General features: G+C 40.1%; 1 protein-coding gene across 1 annotated transcript; it reads right to left on the bottom strand.

Moving 5' to 3' along the window:
- Positions 1–5,423: 5,423 nt before the first annotated feature.
- On the bottom strand, positions 5,424–16,148 carry LOC146503440 (extracellular calcium-sensing receptor-like). Its single transcript, XM_085130593.1, has 9 exons — positions 15,391–16,148; positions 14,885–15,179; positions 14,664–14,750; positions 14,088–14,357; positions 13,813–14,010; positions 13,458–13,724; positions 12,977–13,204; positions 12,744–12,867; positions 5,424–6,352 (listed from the first exon to the last, which is right to left on the bottom strand). Exons 1-9 carry the CDS (start codon positions 15,627–15,629, stop codon positions 5,466–5,468), a joined length of 2,595 nt encoding a protein of 864 aa, XP_084986719.1. The 5' UTR covers positions 15,630–16,148; the 3' UTR covers positions 5,424–5,465.
- Positions 16,149–17,588: the final 1,440 nt, after the last annotated feature.

Below are 17,588 nucleotides of genomic sequence, written 5' to 3'. Positions count from 1 at the left end.
TAAACGATATCAATTGTTTATAACTATGTATAATTTCTCAAAATTAAAATTAAAGTATCCTTGAATTACAAATACCCACTGTTGTTTTTGCTGATTTTTCCCTTTGAACATGGAATGCAAGTAAAACAGCACTCTGGTTGTCCTTTGTTTCTAGCCGTCCGGGTGCCTGGAGGACAGCTCTCACTACACACTGATTGGGGTGGCTAGAGAAAGACAAACTGATTACATGCAAGGTTCAATATACAATACTTCACTCAGTATTTTTCTAAAAGAAGTTATTTAGAAAAGTAGAAATAACCTTTCCTGATTCAAAATTCCAGAACATTTTGTCTTCATCAATGGTGAGTTCTTCACTTTTAAAGCCTGACCTTTTAACCTCACCAACATTCTGAACTTTAATTTGTCCATCAGGTAGGTGTAACCAGTTCATGACATCATATATTGGCAATGCATCACCGTTTTCATCAAAGGATACTTGATCACCAAATGGAGTGGTGAAGTTGACATTTTGTAAATAATGTATGAGCTAATGAAGGTTAATGGGAAAAAAAGAAGGAACAGCATCAAGGTAGACTGTAATTCAGAATGTTGTTTCATCTAATTTTTCTTAATTATTTAAAAAATACTACTTCTACCATTTCTTTTAATTTGGAAAGAAAATAATGGAAATTCATTGCAAACATATCAGTACCCTTATAGAATAATGGACCTTTTTCAATAACAAAAACTTCAGTGACACAGTAGCTTTTCAAACAAAAATGTATAAATTGATACCATACCTGCCAAGGCTCCATTGTTTGCAAAGTAGCACAGCTGTGCCCTTTGAAGGGTCCTGTTCCTGGCTTGCAATGCAACATGTCATTAAGAGCATATGCGAGAGAATACACGGCCTTGTACACATTGTAGTCAGGCCTGAGATTAGAAAGATCAAAAAACTCAGTGTCCACATTTTCAATATGCTCCTGCCCAGTGCATAGCACTCCTCCAGCTTCCAGCCAGCCCGCAGGAGCTGGTGCAAATCTGCACTGAAATGTGAATTCCCAAAACTGATTTACCTGTAATGGAATAAAAGTATTTAGAGATAATAGAAAATATTTATTTATTTCATGTCTCATTCATTTTAGATAGACTTTCAAATTATATTTATTTCAGAATTATTACCAAATTATTGTTGTATCTTCCATTGTCACTTTGGTCTGGGTGTATTTTTAACAGGAATTCCCTCAGCCCTGGTAATTCGCCTCTGCGGATGGCAATGCCCAATGTGCCACGCAGGTACGGTGTGAGGTGGGCTGTTTGGAGCACTGACGCTGTTGTCCATGTTTCACTTGCAATCCATTGGCGACCTATCACATTCTGCTTCGCTACCTATGATAATAAATGTAGAATACAAAATTTATGTAGGTTCTCACTATAGCTATTAAGTTATCAAGTTATTGATATGAAGTTAGTTAAATAAACAATGTTTATTTTTCTTGCACATTTGGGGCATTTTGATAACATAAAACTAATTAAGTTTCATTGTGATGTTTCTGCTTTTTAATGTTATCAGTTTAATCTAATTATTAGAATACCTATTTTACCTTCAATGGCAGTAATTTTTGTCTAGACAAATATGTTACAATGCTGCAATAAAAATTATCTATGTGAACATTTTTTATTTCCAACCTCTTCCATTAGTTGAATCAAGTGTATCTCATGTGCAAACACTATAACCACACGAGCTGTCGATGTCTTTATCAAATGTACAATCCTCTTCAGTTCACTTGGGTCACTGTCCCAGGGCAAAATCTCTAAGTAGGCCAGACAACCGTCACCAGATTTAGCCAGGTCAGATTGGAAGGATTGGGCAACATGGAGTCCGTAATCATCATCACTGACTAGAAGACCTATCCAAGTCCAGCCAAAGTGTTTTAGAATCTGAATCATAGCACGCACCTAAGTGGATATGAGATGAGTGTATTATTTAAAAAAAATTATAAATATACATCTGAAACCAATTAATGCAACCTCTATAATTTATCTTATTCATCAAATACATCAAAGTCATTAGAAATAATTTCAAAGTCCTTTCCTGAAACTGTGGTATATTTCATTTAACTTGGTAATTATGTTTTACCTGGAAAGCATCACTTGGGATGGTTCTGAAAAAAGTTGGAAAACGCTGACGATCACTGAGGCAGGAGCATGTGGCAAAATAACTCACCTATTACAAATATACAAGAGACATATCAACACATCATACAAGTAAAAGCCAGTCCAAATGCTATTATAAGTACTGCCAAAATGTACCGCAGGGGATCAATACTACACTTAAATGAAACGCACAGTGCAAGCATAAAAATATGAAACTTAAAACTTACAATAGGTATATTGTATAAACTTAGCACACTGGAAATAGCAATAGAAAATGTTGAGTAGTGATCACCAACAAGCCCAAGAACTGGAGGGATCCCTGAACAGTTCTCCTGAAGCAGAAACTGTTCCTCCTGGCCACTGGCTAGTGATAAGGCACCGCTGAGTGCAACAACAAGGGCACCACAGTTGTCATAAAGACTGTATCCAAGAGTCACATTAGGTAGCAAATTTAAATTCTTGTTGATCTCTTCAATAGCAAATGCCATAGTCATTGCATTCCTGAACCCTACAATATCAAAGCTAACAAACAAGCAAACGTTACGTCAGTATTGTTCACTAAAAGAGATCTGCAAACATGAAAACAAGCAGAGATATACAAAATGAACCCTAAAATGAGTGTATGTTAATATAAAATAAGAAGTGTAATTAATATTTTGACATATGTAGGCTAAGATATCTTGTATATAATTTAGATCTGTCATGAATATTTTCTTTTTTTTTTTTTTTTTTTTTTTTTTTTTCCGCCTGTCCCATTTGGTTCTTAAGCCGTCAGAATTGTTGTCTGAAGACCAACAAGTATACCCAATGGATTTATTTTGCCAAATGGATCATCATGGCATTGCCGTATTGGTCCATTTGATCGACCTTTGTTTTTATTATTTATTTTATTTTCAGTTGTTACAGACGGGACAGACATGAGTGAGGGATAGGAAAGGGAGAAAGAAAGAGGAAGGAAAAGAAAAACAGAAGGGGAGAGGGACAGTGAGAAAGGGGGATGAATATTTTCAATAGTTATTATTTGTACATGTCTCTGCTGATGTCGTATTTGTGTGACACTTACCCAGTGCAGTGAGGCTGTTGAGGCTCTGAGGTAAATGTTCTCTCTGGGTAGACAGAAGTGTAATGGACCTCAAACAACCCACCCAGTACCACATCGCCAGGCTTGTGCATTTCATTGAGATGAAACTTTCTTTCTAACTTACAAGATAAAGAAAGTGAAGAAGACACAAAGCATAAAAAGAAAAAAGAAAAAAAAAGTAAGACAAAAGAGACACCTGTGAAAATATATGTGACCTGGAAGCCCCCCATAACTGATCTCCACCTTCAGTATCATTGTTTCTTTTATAAGGTCTCTCTACTTTATATGAGGGGTGTGTTGTCCCTTTAGCATGCTTTGCGTCATTGTTTAATTTTTTTCAGCACTCTCAAGGGTATGGCTGCAGACATGTCACCACACCGAAATAAATATGAATATATAAACATAATCTGAATGCTGTGCTGTATTAATAAATGTATAAAAGCACTGAACCATATATTTTGTAAAATGTACTTTAAAGATTTTGTACTTTTGGAATTGGAAAATGAATGTAAATCTTGCTTAATATTCAAATACATTTTTGATGTGTTTAATGACAAATAGCCTAGCAGGGTCTTTTGTTTGAGTATATCCTATTTGTATGAATAAACCTACATATATGTACTTGTGCTATCACTATATTTGACTATTTGACTATCGGGTATTTGTTTTAGGTGAGCATGTCACTCAGGAGGTAGAGCAGATCACCTACTTATCGGAAGGTTGATTTGATCCCTGTCTGTTTTAGTGTGCTTGCAAAATATCCTTGGGGAAGATACTAACCCCAAGTTCCTCCCCGATGCATCCACCGGAGTATGAATGAGTATGAATGTGAACTTTAGATGGAAGAGGCATGTTGTGTCTCTGTACCACTCTGAGCTTTGAGTGCTCAGAGTAGGAAAGCACTATTAGAACTATAAGAACCAGCCCATTTTCCTTTATCATTAGACAGATCGATATTTGGTTTAATTATCAGGAAGGGATATGTAACTGGTTCCATTTGTTTGTCTGTCAGTCAGTTTTTAGGGACATTTTCAAACTTAACAATGATATACTAGGCATTGGGGGACATGACTTCACTCTTCAATGTTAGAGCCCGAGGATAGAATTGACCTTGAAAAAACTTTCAAGAAAACAATAATGAGTTTCTTGAAAATTTTTTCACAGATAAAAAAAAAACTTTACAACACACTTTTTTAAATACAACACCCACTGCATCACAATAATGCCACAATGTTTTGCAAAATTACCCACTGCATGAATATAACTTAAAATATCAATATACAAGCCAAATATACCAACAAACCAGTTCTGTGGTAAAGAAATTAAACTATTTAATATGTAATGAGTCAAATCATAGGTCAAAGGTCAGACACCAGCAAAATAAAAACAACATAAAACAAAGTTTTAGTATAGACCTTGGCCTTCACGGAGAGTTGTGCTCTCTGAGTGCTCTGACTAACCATATCTTAAGAAAGAAAGGGGTTATTCTAAGTAAATGCCATTCTTGTGACAATGGAATCATTCAAGTTGAGATGTCCTCATTTAATATTAACATTTTTCATTGCTGAAAATTTACATTTAAAATGGTGAAAATGAGTCACGTTTTGATATAGTCATCTTTTTCTAAAATCAAAGCATATGTGAATTGTGTGACAATAGGTTCTCTTCTTTGAAAAGCCTATACTGTCATCTATATCGATATATATTGATGTAGACCATAATAAGTGGGCTTGATAAAAGCTGTGAAGTATTCAACTAGTTAACTATTATAATACCATTAGAGACATTAAAGAAGAGGTCACTGCACTTAAAGAATCATGGGTGGAATTCATTAGAAGAATTCTGACCACGAAGATGGTAGATGTTTACATAACAAGCTAAGGAGCAGCCAAAATTGACACACAGCGCCAATAATGTTGTGCACTGAGAGATATACAGAGATGTTTTCAATGATGTGGGAGATATGCATGGGTACTTGTTATAGTACAAATAAAGGGAATTTTTAGTTTTAATTTTTTTTGGCAACATGTTGGACTATGGAAGAGCTTCTGTAAGGACTTTGAGACTGTGATGACACCCAAAGAGAATAACAAACAAATAAGGAATTGAATATTATATGTTCTTCTAAATGTATTGTGTGCAACAAAAGCAAATCTGATGAAAACAATACTAATGTAACATTTAAAGGACAAATTATGGCTGCATTAATATGAATATATTTTTGGTCATTATCCTACAGATGTTGGTTTTATGGCTTGGTGGCCTCTCGACCCATGATTGCCTTCTTTGTGTTTCTCTCTGGTTTAAGCAGAATTATGTAACATTTGGGTCCAAACAGTGCCACCAATAGCCCAAAACTTGAGGCCAAGATGGCAAATACCTCCACTGCATCTGCATATTTGCCAGGAGAATTTACATAAGCAGGGATAAAGGCCGCCCACACGGCACAGAAGATCAGCATGCTAAATGTGATGAATTTGGCCTCATTGAAATTATCTGGAAGATTCCTGGCTAGAAATGCTAGCAGAAAGCTAAGGAAAGCCAGCACACCAATGTAACCCAGTAACACTGCAAAGCCAATTGTAGACCCAACAGCACACTCATACACCACTTTGTCATTGTAGTATTGGGTGTTTTTATGTGGAGTTGGAGAGGAAGAGACAAGCCAGGCAGTGCAGATTGCAGCTTGAATTGAAGTAAGAACCAGAACTGTCCCTCTCTGCTGTACAGCACCAAACCACTTAAGATTGGTTCCGCCTCCTGGCTTGGAGGCTTTGAACACAGCCACAACAACCATAGTTTTCACCAGGATACATGAGACACAAAGCACAAAACTGATCCCAAATGCTGCATGTCTCAGTTGGCATGTCCAAAGTCTGGGTCTTCCGATGAATAACAGTGAACACAGGAAACACAGCTTAAGTGACACTAAAAGCAGAAAGCTCAATTCTGAATTGTTTGCACGCACCACAGGTGTGCTGCGATGATATGTGAAAATTCCTAGAACAACAGTACAGATAAATGTGCCCAGCAGTGAGGTGGTTGTCAAGCAGATTCCCAGGGGCTCATGGTAGGAGAGGAACTCTGTTCTCTTAAGAACACAGTGATCTCTCTGGTGGCTTGACCAGAAGTCCTCTGGACAACTGGTGCACTCTAAGGAGTCTAAAAAACATGGGAAGAATTGAGATAGATTTCTTCAGTTGGTTTCACACTGTTTTGTCCTATTATGAATGTCTTGTAAAATGAAATGGACAGTCAGTATTTTCATCTAGTAATATTTTCATTGATGTGTAACTGGAAACCACTGTTCATTCTTTCACGGTTTTTTCAGTGCACTCTCTGAACACTTAGATGCCACACTTGTGCTTGGAGGCGACCTCAACCTTGGACTGAATGAAGAAATGGATAGGCTCAATACAGCAGGAACTCAGCGTAATTGGCAGTCCACAAATATAATCAAACAGTATATGAGCGACTTTGGTCTTTGCGATGCATGGCGCTCCCTTCACCCCACCAGTAAGGAATATACTTTTTTTTCACATGTTTATCACTCCTACTCTCGTCTAGATTATTTTTTGGTCAGCAGCTCACTGCTGAGTGACGTTTCAGACACTGAGATTCACCCTATAGTTGTCAGCGATCATGCTCCTGTATCTTTAACACTAATGCACAAGAATAATACTATGCCAAGTAAAAACTGGAGATTTAATACATCACTGCTTAAAGATGAAGACTTTATTAAATATTTTAAAAAAGAGTGGACTTCATATTTAGACTTTAATGACACTCCCGGAACATCAGCTTCTGTTTTATGGGAAGCAGGGAAAGCTGTGATGAGAGGTAAAATAATTTCTTTCTCATCACATAAAAAGAAAAAAGAAAACAAAAATATTCAGGAATTAGAAAAAAACATCAAATCACTAGAAGAAGCCTACACGTCCCACCAAGATCAGGAAACATTGAACAAAATACGCAAAACAAAACTAGAATTAAATGAGATAATTGATAGAAAAACAAAATTCTTAGTACAAAGACTACACTTACAAAATTATGAACATAGTAATAAATCCGGTAAATTTCTAGCAAACCAGTTAAAAATAAATAAAGAAAAAACAACTATATGTGCTGTTCAAGATTCATCTGGGAACACAATATATGAACCGAAACAAATAAACAACATTTTCAGGGATTTCTATAAAACGTTGTATTCAACACAAATAAACCCATCTAAAAAGGAAATTGATCAATTTTTAGACAACATAACTCTCCCAAAATTATTAGACTCTCAAGCAATGGCACTGGATTCGCCACTGACATCAGGTGAACTCCAGGAAGCCCTGATAAATATGTCCAATAATAAGGCTCCAGGTCCAGACGGCTTTCCTGCAGAATTCTACAAAGAATTCTGGACGATTCTAGCACCAGTTTTTTACAGAACGTTGTTAGAAATCAAAGAAAAGGGCAGACTTCCATCAAATATGAATTCTGCAAACATTAATCTCCTGCTAAAACCAGGCAAAGACCCTGTATATCCCTCAAGCTATCGTCCAATATCCCTTATTAATGTAGACCTCAAAATAATCTGCAAAGCTCTCTCGAAGAGACTAGAGAAAATAACCCCCCTCTTAATTCATCCTGACCAAACTGGTTTCATAAAAGGTAGGCACTCATCAACAAATACACGTAGATTACTTAATTTGATAGACTACTCATACAGTAAAAACCTTGAAACTACAATATTTTCCTTAGATGCAGAAAAAGCGTTTGACAGAGTTAACTGGAAATTTCTATTTGCAACTTTACACAAATTTGGTTTTGGATCTTCTTTCATCAACTGGTTAAAAATATTATATAATTCCCCAACAGCTTGTGTCAGAACAAATGACCAGACATCCTCCAGCTTATGTCTCCTGAGGGGCACCAGGCAGGGATGCCCACTCTCCCCTTCACTGTTTGCAATTTTTATCGAACCACTAGCAGCAGCAATTAGACAGAATTCAGCAATTAAGGGCATAAAATGCAAGAACGTAGAACATAAAATCAGCCTTTATGCTGATGATGTGTTACTCTTTCTCCAAAATTCACAAACCAATATCTCTGGGGTGATTGAATTGATAAACTCTTTTGCAAGAATATCAGATTACTCAATTAACTGGTCAAAATCTACAGTCCTTCCTATTAATTGCTGCTTCCATAATTCCTCTTCTACTCCACTGCAATCGGGAAATATAAAATATTTAGGTATTAATGTTTCTCCCAAGCTTGCAGATCTAACTAAATTAAACCATACCCCACTTTTAAAGAAAGTAGAAGGTGATCTGGCTAGATGGAAATGTCTACCCATATCACTCATGGGAAGGGTTGCTGCTATAAAAATGATGGTATTACCAAAAATAAATTATTTATTCTCAATGATCCCAACTAAACCGCCGCAAGATTGGTTCAGATCTCTAGATTCATATATGTCCAAATTCCTTTGGAAAAATAAGCCCCCACGTATAAGCTTAAAAACACTACAAAAAACCAAGGATAAAGGAGGATTAGAACTACCGAACTTTCAGCACTACTTCTTAGCCAACAGGCTTCAGTTTATCTCAGGATGGCTAAAACATACCCTCTTAGATGAACCTTGGCTAGATGTAGAACAAGCACTTTGCAATAATCTAGAGATTTCAGATCTACCATTTATCAGCTCAAACATCCAACGACATGAATGCTTCAAAAGCATCAACATCAGCTCTTCTCTGACAGCATGGTGGGAGTTTCTAAAATTGACGGAGTCTTCATTAATCCCATGCAAACGTACACCTATCTGGAACAACCCTGACATATTACAAAACAATAATATGATAAACTTTTCAGATTGGAATGGTAAAGGAATCAAATATGTAGAACATATACTAGAAGGAACAGAATTTATTTCATTTGACAGACTAGTTACACAATATGGGATCAACAAGAAAAGATTTTTAGAATATCAACAAATTAAATCCATAATAAAAAAGAAATTTAAACTGGGTCAAGTTGAACTACAAACACCACCAAGTGTGGTTCAATTTTTTACTCTTAAAACCCCCAAATTACTATCCAAAATGTACAGAATGCTTTCTAAAACAGATGAATCAATATCACTTCCTATTGCAAAATGGGAAGCGGATTTATCAGTTAACTTAGACCAAAACTTCTGGTCTCAGATTTGCTTAAAAACCTTTCATCTAATCAGAAATCCCAGTCTTCAATTAATTCAATACAAAATACTACATAGAGTGCACTATACAGGTCATCGGATGTTCAAGATGGGCTTTGCATCTACCAACAACTGCTCACACTGCCAAACCAATTCACCGGACAATTATATCCACGCTCTTTGGTTCTGTCCACCAGTTCAGAAGTTTTGGCGCGAGATATGTGAAGACTTATCAAAGTGTCTGAAATGTAACATTCCAACTTCCCCCTTAGTGTGTTTGTTGGGCAGCTTAGATAATGTCACTTCAGAAAAGAATATAGCCCATATGGTTTTCACTGCCCTATGCATAGCCAAGAAAACAGTCCTCATGAACTGGAAAAATAAAAACAATCTTAATTCTAACCAATATAGAAATTATCTATTAGATTACATTAGTCTTGATACAGCCTCTGCCACCACATCAGATCAATTGCTCTGGACTCCTTTGATCACCTCCATCACCTAGTGGGGGTGGGGGGTCATATTTTGGTCTCGCCTTCACTGTTGTGATTGGTGTGGGGGTAGGGTCGGGCTTAGGGCGTCAGGCGGTTCCCCGGGAGCATCTTCCTTGGGGGCTCAACCCGGGGTAGCGGTCATGGCCAATTAGGGGCTCTGTTGGCTCTTAGGTGACGGCTTCCTCGTGGCTACGTGCAGCGGGGCTAGGGGAGGGTCTGTGCTGACGGACGGGGGTTACTGACCTGGTAGCCTGGCTGCCCCTGGGTGGGTCCGGGACGGGCGTGAGGTTCTGGGGGCGCTCCGGCTCTGGCCTGGGGCCCTGGCCGGGCCTCGGGGGCCTGGGTCCTGGTTGGTGTGTTGCCGGGGTTGTGGGCCGGTGGGTATATGGGGGCCCGCCACTGGCGCAGGGTGCCGCCGGTGCGCCGAGCCACCTGGGGGGCTCTTCAACTGGTGGGGGGGGGGTTGTCACATCTTGCAGGAGCTTTCCTCTCTCAGGAACTCTCTCTGCAAAAGGGGGAGATACAGGAGAGGTGGAGGAAGATCTCAGCCTGGGCGTCTATTGTCTTATGTAGTCTGGAAGATGAGTGGATGATGGGGTGGGTGTAGTTTTCTCTGTTGTGGGGTTGGGTGGACTGCCCCGGGCTCTGTGGGGCCGGGCGGCGCCGCTGCACTGGTCCCCGGTTCGGATGGGCCTGGGCCCCCCTTCCCTGGCGGGTCGCGGAGTATGGGGGTGCCTACTGGGGTCAGCGGGGGAGCTGGCCCCAGGGAGGGGTCACTTGCCCCTCCCTTCCTTCCCTCCCCATCTCCAGCTGCCTCCCTCTTCCCGCTCCACCACAACCACCCACACATGCAGGGCCTTGGAGTAGGGGTGTGTCACCAGGGTGCAGAGGAGGTAACCCCCCCCCCCCCTCTGTCCCCTTCTGGCTGCCTCTGCCTCAATTTTATCCCGCAACTTAGACATTCACATTACTCACACTCTCATTACACATACATATAGGATCTTGGGGGTGGGCACGCTACACGGAATCCCAATTACCATCAGGGTGTACACCTCACCCCCGGCGTCGTTGCCCACCTCTCAATTTTAAATACACGTAGACATTGAGGGCTAGCAGGAGGGACTATGCGCTTACCTGCTGCTCTCTGGCAGGTAGCTCCATGCCCTCCTGGGTTTTAAATGCACCTTAGAACACACATACATCAACACTACAATGAGCGGGTGGAGGGAGGTTAGGAGTCTTCTCTCACCCTCGTTCTCTGCTTCCTGCTGGAGCAGGGGGGCTAGGAGGAGGAGTTGGCCGTCCGACTGGGATCCGGAATGTGGGGCCTCCCTGCTGCTGCGGAGTCGGGGCGGTCTGCTTCTCCCCACCGCAGGGAAAAGGGTAACACAACCTGGGTCTGGGTGCAGTTCCCCCCTCCAGGGGCAAGGGTACCTAGACCCGGTTCGTAGAGTACGCTTGGGGAGTGTGATTGTGTGTACAGCGTCTCTTTATGTCTGTCTCCACGTTGGTTGAGTGTGGAGTAAGTGCATATGAGAGCATGAGGGTGGGAATGGATGTTTGTATCTGTGTGTGCCTGTATGTCTGTGTCTATATGTCAGGTTGGGTATCAGATGCCACCTCTCTGAGGACAGCTCAGGCCCTCCAAGGTTTGGAGGCCTATCTCCCCCCACCACTTCCCCTGCCGGGGGCGGACTCCCTCAGACATCGGTGCGTTGGTGGTTCTTTGTGTCCGGGGGTGGGCGTCCGGGTACACACCGGCTCACTCCTTGGCGGCTGCTTATCGGGGCCTGGAGCCTGGGGCTCGCTTGGGCCACCTCGGAGGTGGGGTGCCCCCGGCCTCTCGGCCTGGGGCTCGGTCACTCAGGCACAGCTGGCTGCCGGCGGAGCTCACGGGCACGTCACTGCAGCCCCCCCTGGCTTCTGCTCCGTGGCTGCTGGGTGACCCCTCATCTGGGACTCTCCTCGGCTCTTTCTGGGACAGTGGCGCGGCTGCCCCTCTGTTGGTCTTCCTTGGTCTCTTGTGTTCTGGGGGCCTCTGGATGTCTGGAGTTTTGATCTCCTCCATACCTGCTTCATGCCCTGGAGGACGGGGCAGTGGCCCCCCACACCCTCTAGCAGATCATTACATGAGGGAACCTTTTAAGAAAACAAGCGCGTCCATGCTCACAGGTGTACACACGGGTGATCACACACACAAACTACACCCTTTTTGGCTCCTACCTCAATGCACACTGTGCTGTCGATCTTACGTGCTGCACAATAATGTTTAATATTTAGTAGTTACTGTCATATTCCCATATATCATTGTGATGTGGTTTATTGTATTACTCTCGTTTTCTTCTGCTTGTTTTCTTTTTTCTTTCTCAACAGGTGATCCAGGTGATCGATATATGTATTTATTTTTTTATTTATTTATTTTTTTTCTTCTGCTTATTCTGTTGGTTTTTGTTTTTGGCCCTTCTCCCCCGTCCCTCTTCTCAACTGTCTTTCTTTCCCTCTTTCTTTCTCCCTTTTCTTTCCCCCAGTCAAATCTGTCCCGTATTCAGCAAGTGAAAATAAAATAAAGAATAAAAGGTGAATCAAATGGACCATTACGGCAAAGCTGGGATGGTCAATTTGGTAAAGAAAAACCGTTGGGCATCTTTCTTCGCCTTTAGACAATAATTCTGATGGCAAAAGAGCCAAACGGGACAGGCAAAAAAAAAAAAAAAAAAAAAAAAAAAAAAAGGAAACCACTGTCACAATAATTTTGGCTCTGTGTTAATAAAAGCCACCATAGGACACTGCTAAACAGAAAGAAACATCGCACATCTCATGCATTATAATGTCAAATGATACAAACCAGTGTTATTGCTGATCTTTCCCTCAGAGCAAGGGATGCAGTCATAGCAACACACAGGCTTTCCCCGCTTCCTTGCTATATGTGTTCCTGGAGGGCAGCTTTTACTGCAAACTGATGTAGGTGGCTTAAGGGGAAAATTTTTTTTTTAAAGTTATTCAACACCAGTTATACATGTATTGTGTACTCTACTATCCTTTAATTTAAAAGCAAATTCTATGAATAGGAGAAATTACCTCTTTTGATTTAAAGTTCCAGAAGATTTTGTTTTCATCAAGTGTGACTTCTTCACCTTTGAAAACTGACATCTTAACCTCACCCACATTCTGAACTTTAGTGCTTCCATCAGGGAGCCACAGCCAGTTCATGATATCATAGATAGGTAAGGCATCACCATTCTCGTCAAAAAATACTTGATCACCAAATGGAGTTGTGAAGTTGACTTTTTCCAAGTAATACATCAGCTATAAAAGTGATAGATAAAGGCTTATGAACTTTTTTCTTCTTTTATACACCAATTATTGGAGCAACCTGGAATTAAGTCTATTACTTAGTTCATCAATGTGCAATCATACAGTAATTAATAACAAAACTTCATGTTATTGTCTCTTTAAAGCGGTGAGACATGAAACTATATTATTAGTTGCTACACAATTATCTTTCTTCCATAAATTTTTTGTAAAATATGAACGACTGGAGTATAAAATGACATCAAACCTGCCATGGCTCTAATTTTTGCAAAGTGGCACAGCTGTGCCCAGTAAAAGGTCCTCTCCCTGGAACACAGTGCAGCATGTCATCAAGGGCATGTGCAAGAGCATACACAGCTTTATAAACATTATACTCGGGCCTGAGTTCAGTCACATCCAAAAGTTCAGTCTCAGCATTCCTAAGCTCTTCTTCTCCAGTGCAAAGTGTCCCACCATCTTCCAACCAGTTTGCTGAAAATCTGCAGTGAAATGTATCTTCCCAAAACTGCTTCACCTAAAATACATAACAACCAGAGAAACAAAAACAGGTCAACAAAAATAAACAAAATTTTGACTTGAAGTTTATTAAGCTACCCACTCACCATGTTGTTTGCACTGTTCTGTTCTGCAGGATTAATTTTTAACAAGTAGTCTCTAAAGCCTGGTATTTCTCCTCGTCGGATGGCAATGCCTAGTGTTCCACCAAGGAATGGCATAAATTCAGGGGTATGGAGTCCACCAACTACTGTCCAAGCTTCACTGGCAATCCACTGCAAGCCTGTCACATTTTGTTTCACCACCTGTAGATTGCATTGCAGTTGTTTTTACTCTCTTGTTATACATTACCTGCAGTGTGTTTTATGATATTTTCCCTAACCTCTGTCATGAGATGAATCAGGTGTATCTGATGTGCAAACACAATGACAACACGAGCTGTGGATCTGGCCATCAGATCCACAATTTTCTTATATTCATTTGGATGATCTTCCCAAGGTAAAATCTCTGAGTAGGCCAAACAACCTCCACTTAATTGAAGAAAGTCAGACTTGAAGGATCTGGAAGAATGGAGTCCATAATCATCATCACTGACTAGCAGACCTACCCATGTCCAGCCAAAGTGTTTTAGAATCTGAATCATAGCACGGACCTACATGAAAAGAGATTGAAGTTGTTAGTGTACATGTGTAAATATTCTTTTAGTGAAAATTTGCTTGTTCATGTCTAATATCAAAAAGTTAATTTAATGAAAGTTTAAAAAATAAGATAAAATATAAGTTAACTTCTCATGATAACACTTTTTACCTAAATACATTGTATTTTAATTAAAAATGTTCAAAGCAAATATGCAAAATTTTGCAAAAAGTATTTCTTTGACTGGTTTGGCTCATGTCTAAGTTTTCTGTCAGTAATTAACCTCAGATAAAAACTTAATTCTTATTGTGCAACTTTCTACCTGGAAAGCATCACTTGGGATTGTTCTAAAGAAGGATGGAAACCTCTGTCGATCACTCAGACAGGAGCAAGTGGCAAAATAACTCACCTGTCAAGAAGCATATATTATAAAATCCAATTGTGCAAATTGCAAGGAACATTCAGATAATTTTATTTAACAATGTAGATCAATTAAAATGCAGTATATCAGAAGCACAATTGGAGTAGAATTGGGAAACTCACAATAGGAAGCTTGAATAAACCAAGAACACTTGAGGCAGCAATAGAAAATGTGGAGAGAGGATCACCCACAATCCCCACAACTGAAGGGGTCCCTGAACAGTTCTCCAGAAGCCAAAATTGCTCCTCTTGACCGCTGGCTAATGACAATGCTGCACTGAACCCAATCTCAAGTGTAGCACAATTGTCATAAAGGCTGTATCCCAGAGTCACATTAGAAAGTAGCTTTGAATTCTTGTTAATCTCATCAATAGCAAAGGCCATGGTCATGGCATGTCTGAATCCGTTGGTGTCAATGCTGAAAAGCACAAATAATGAAAAAGAGCAACTAAACTATCATTATTATTATTATTATTTTTATTATTATTATTTTTATTATTATTATTATTATCGTTGTCATCGTCATTATTATTATCACAATAATAATAATAATTATTATTATTAATATTACAAAATAATAATAATATTTATGTGAGAATAGTTTTGTCAGCTACACGGATGAGACTTACCCATGGCAGTTAGGCTGATCTGGCTCTGAGGTGAACGTCCGCTCAGGGAATACAGAACTGTAATGGACTTCAAATAATCCTCCCAGAATTACATCTCCAGGCCTGTGTATGCCATTGAGAATAAATTTCTTTTGCAATTTACAGGATGAAGGTGGAAAGGAAGACTCCAGAAAGGAAGACAACAAAATCATTAACAGACAGATAAACATAAGCAAATATCTGACAAGAAAGCCCCCCATAACTGCCTCATTTTTTCTTATTTGTATTCATGGCTCCTTCATTTTATATAGAAGCCTATGTCAACCACTTACGTCACTTTTTCATTATGCACACCACTCATCAGGGCATGGACAGCAATGTGGGATGGGCATAATAGAAATTTCCTAATAACTGTGCTACATCAGGTATTGTGAAGCTCTTAGCAATATTACACATTTTATAAATAAGGTTAATTTTTAAAAACTGTTGCTTTGAAAATCGGAAGACTATTCTTAATCTACCTGCATTTCTTTGGAAATACATGCCAGTCACTGGTTATATAAAACCTATAATTTACAGTTCATAAGAAAATATAAGGCTCTCACCTTAGGTGGCACTTAGGTGGAAAGAGATCTTTAGAAAATATTTCTTGCATTGCCAAGGAAATGCACACTACAATGAATTTTGAAAATGATGACATACTTATTTTCAGTAAATTAAAAAAAATTACTTTATTTACTACTACATTTACTGCAATTCCCCTATGCAAAATAATCTAATCAAACTATAACAATTCACCTCTCGCTCCTGGAGGCGGAATATCCTTCAAGCTTAGGACCTCTACCGGAGGCCTAGGAGCTTGAGGGTATTGTGCAGTATCTTAGCTGTTTCTAAAACGACACTCTTTTACCCAGCAATCTCAGATGTTTTTCCTGGGATCTGCTGGAGCCACTCACCAAGCTTGGGAGTCACTGCACCTAGTGCTCCGATTATCACTGGGACCACTGTTACTCTGACCCTCCATGTCTTCTCGAGTTTGACACTTCTTCAGCTTCTTGTTCTTTCTTCTATGTTGCTTTCATTTTGGATCACTATGTCTGTCTTTACAGCGGTCTTCTTCTGCTTGTCTACCACTACTATGTCCGGTTGGTTAGCCACCACCATTTTGTTTTTTGTTTTTTGGGGGGGGGTTTGGTTTGTTTGGGGGCTTTTTGCCTTTCCCCGTGAAGCGGGGAGCCAGTTAGTGGGAGATAGCGCTGAGTGGAATGTCTCTAGCCAGTGACACAACGAAAGGTAGTCTCGAGTTCTTGGCGTTCTGTCTGCCCGTTAGTTTGGGGGTGGTAACCGGAGCTTAAACAGGCTTTGGCTTCTAAGGCAATACAGAACATTTGCCGCAAGTGGGAGGTAAACTGGGGGCCCCAGTCAGAAACAATCTCAGCCAGAATGCCATGTAATTTAAAAACATGTTCAACTAAAAGATGACAATCTCGGACGCTGTGGGCAATTTTTCCAAGGCATTGAAATCGGCGGCTTTGAAGAAATGGACTATGATTATGAGTATGACTATATCTTTCCTGAAAAAGCTGTGAGTCCTGTGACAAAATCTAAGGCGATGTGCGATCACGGGCGATGTGGGATGGATAGTGGTTGTAACAGACCAGCCTGGGGTTGATTTTGGGCTTTATTTCTAGATCAGACGGTGCAAACTGCCACATAGTCTCTTGCATATCTCTCTAATGTCTCCCACCAAAAATACCTCTTGAGTAGGGTGGCAGTCTTCCCACATACATACATACTGCCGGTTAGCTGGACCCATGCCAGGATCTGGTTCTATCTAAGTCCATGTGATGGTGTCCTGCACCTCCTACGTTACTACTCCCACTTCACAGTTAGCAGGGAGAATGGGTGCCACCTCCATGGTTTCTTCACCTGACTCAAACTGCTGAGAAAGAGCGTCTGTTTTAATATTTCTATAGAAACTGGGCGATATGAAATGAAAAAACAGTGACCACCTTGCTTGCCAAGCATTTAGTCTTTTAACACTATGTAAATATGCTAAGTTTTTATGATTTGTCCATACTATTAAGGGTTGTTCCGAACCCTCCCGGTCTCCCACAGCGCAATTTCTCTTGGCTGTAGTCAAGCAGCGCGTAAAGAAAGTACAGGGTTGTAATCTGGCAGAGGTCCCAGACCGCTACGACAGCATTGTTCCCACATCG

The sequence above is a fragment of the Neolamprologus multifasciatus genome, chromosome 14, assembly GCF_963576455.1.
Source record: "Neolamprologus multifasciatus chromosome 14, fNeoMul1.2, whole genome shotgun sequence".
Lineage (NCBI taxonomy): Eukaryota > Metazoa > Chordata > Actinopteri > Cichliformes > Cichlidae > Neolamprologus > Neolamprologus multifasciatus.
Note: the sequence above shows the minus strand (reverse complement) of the source record. Positions and strands in the feature narration are given on the sequence as shown.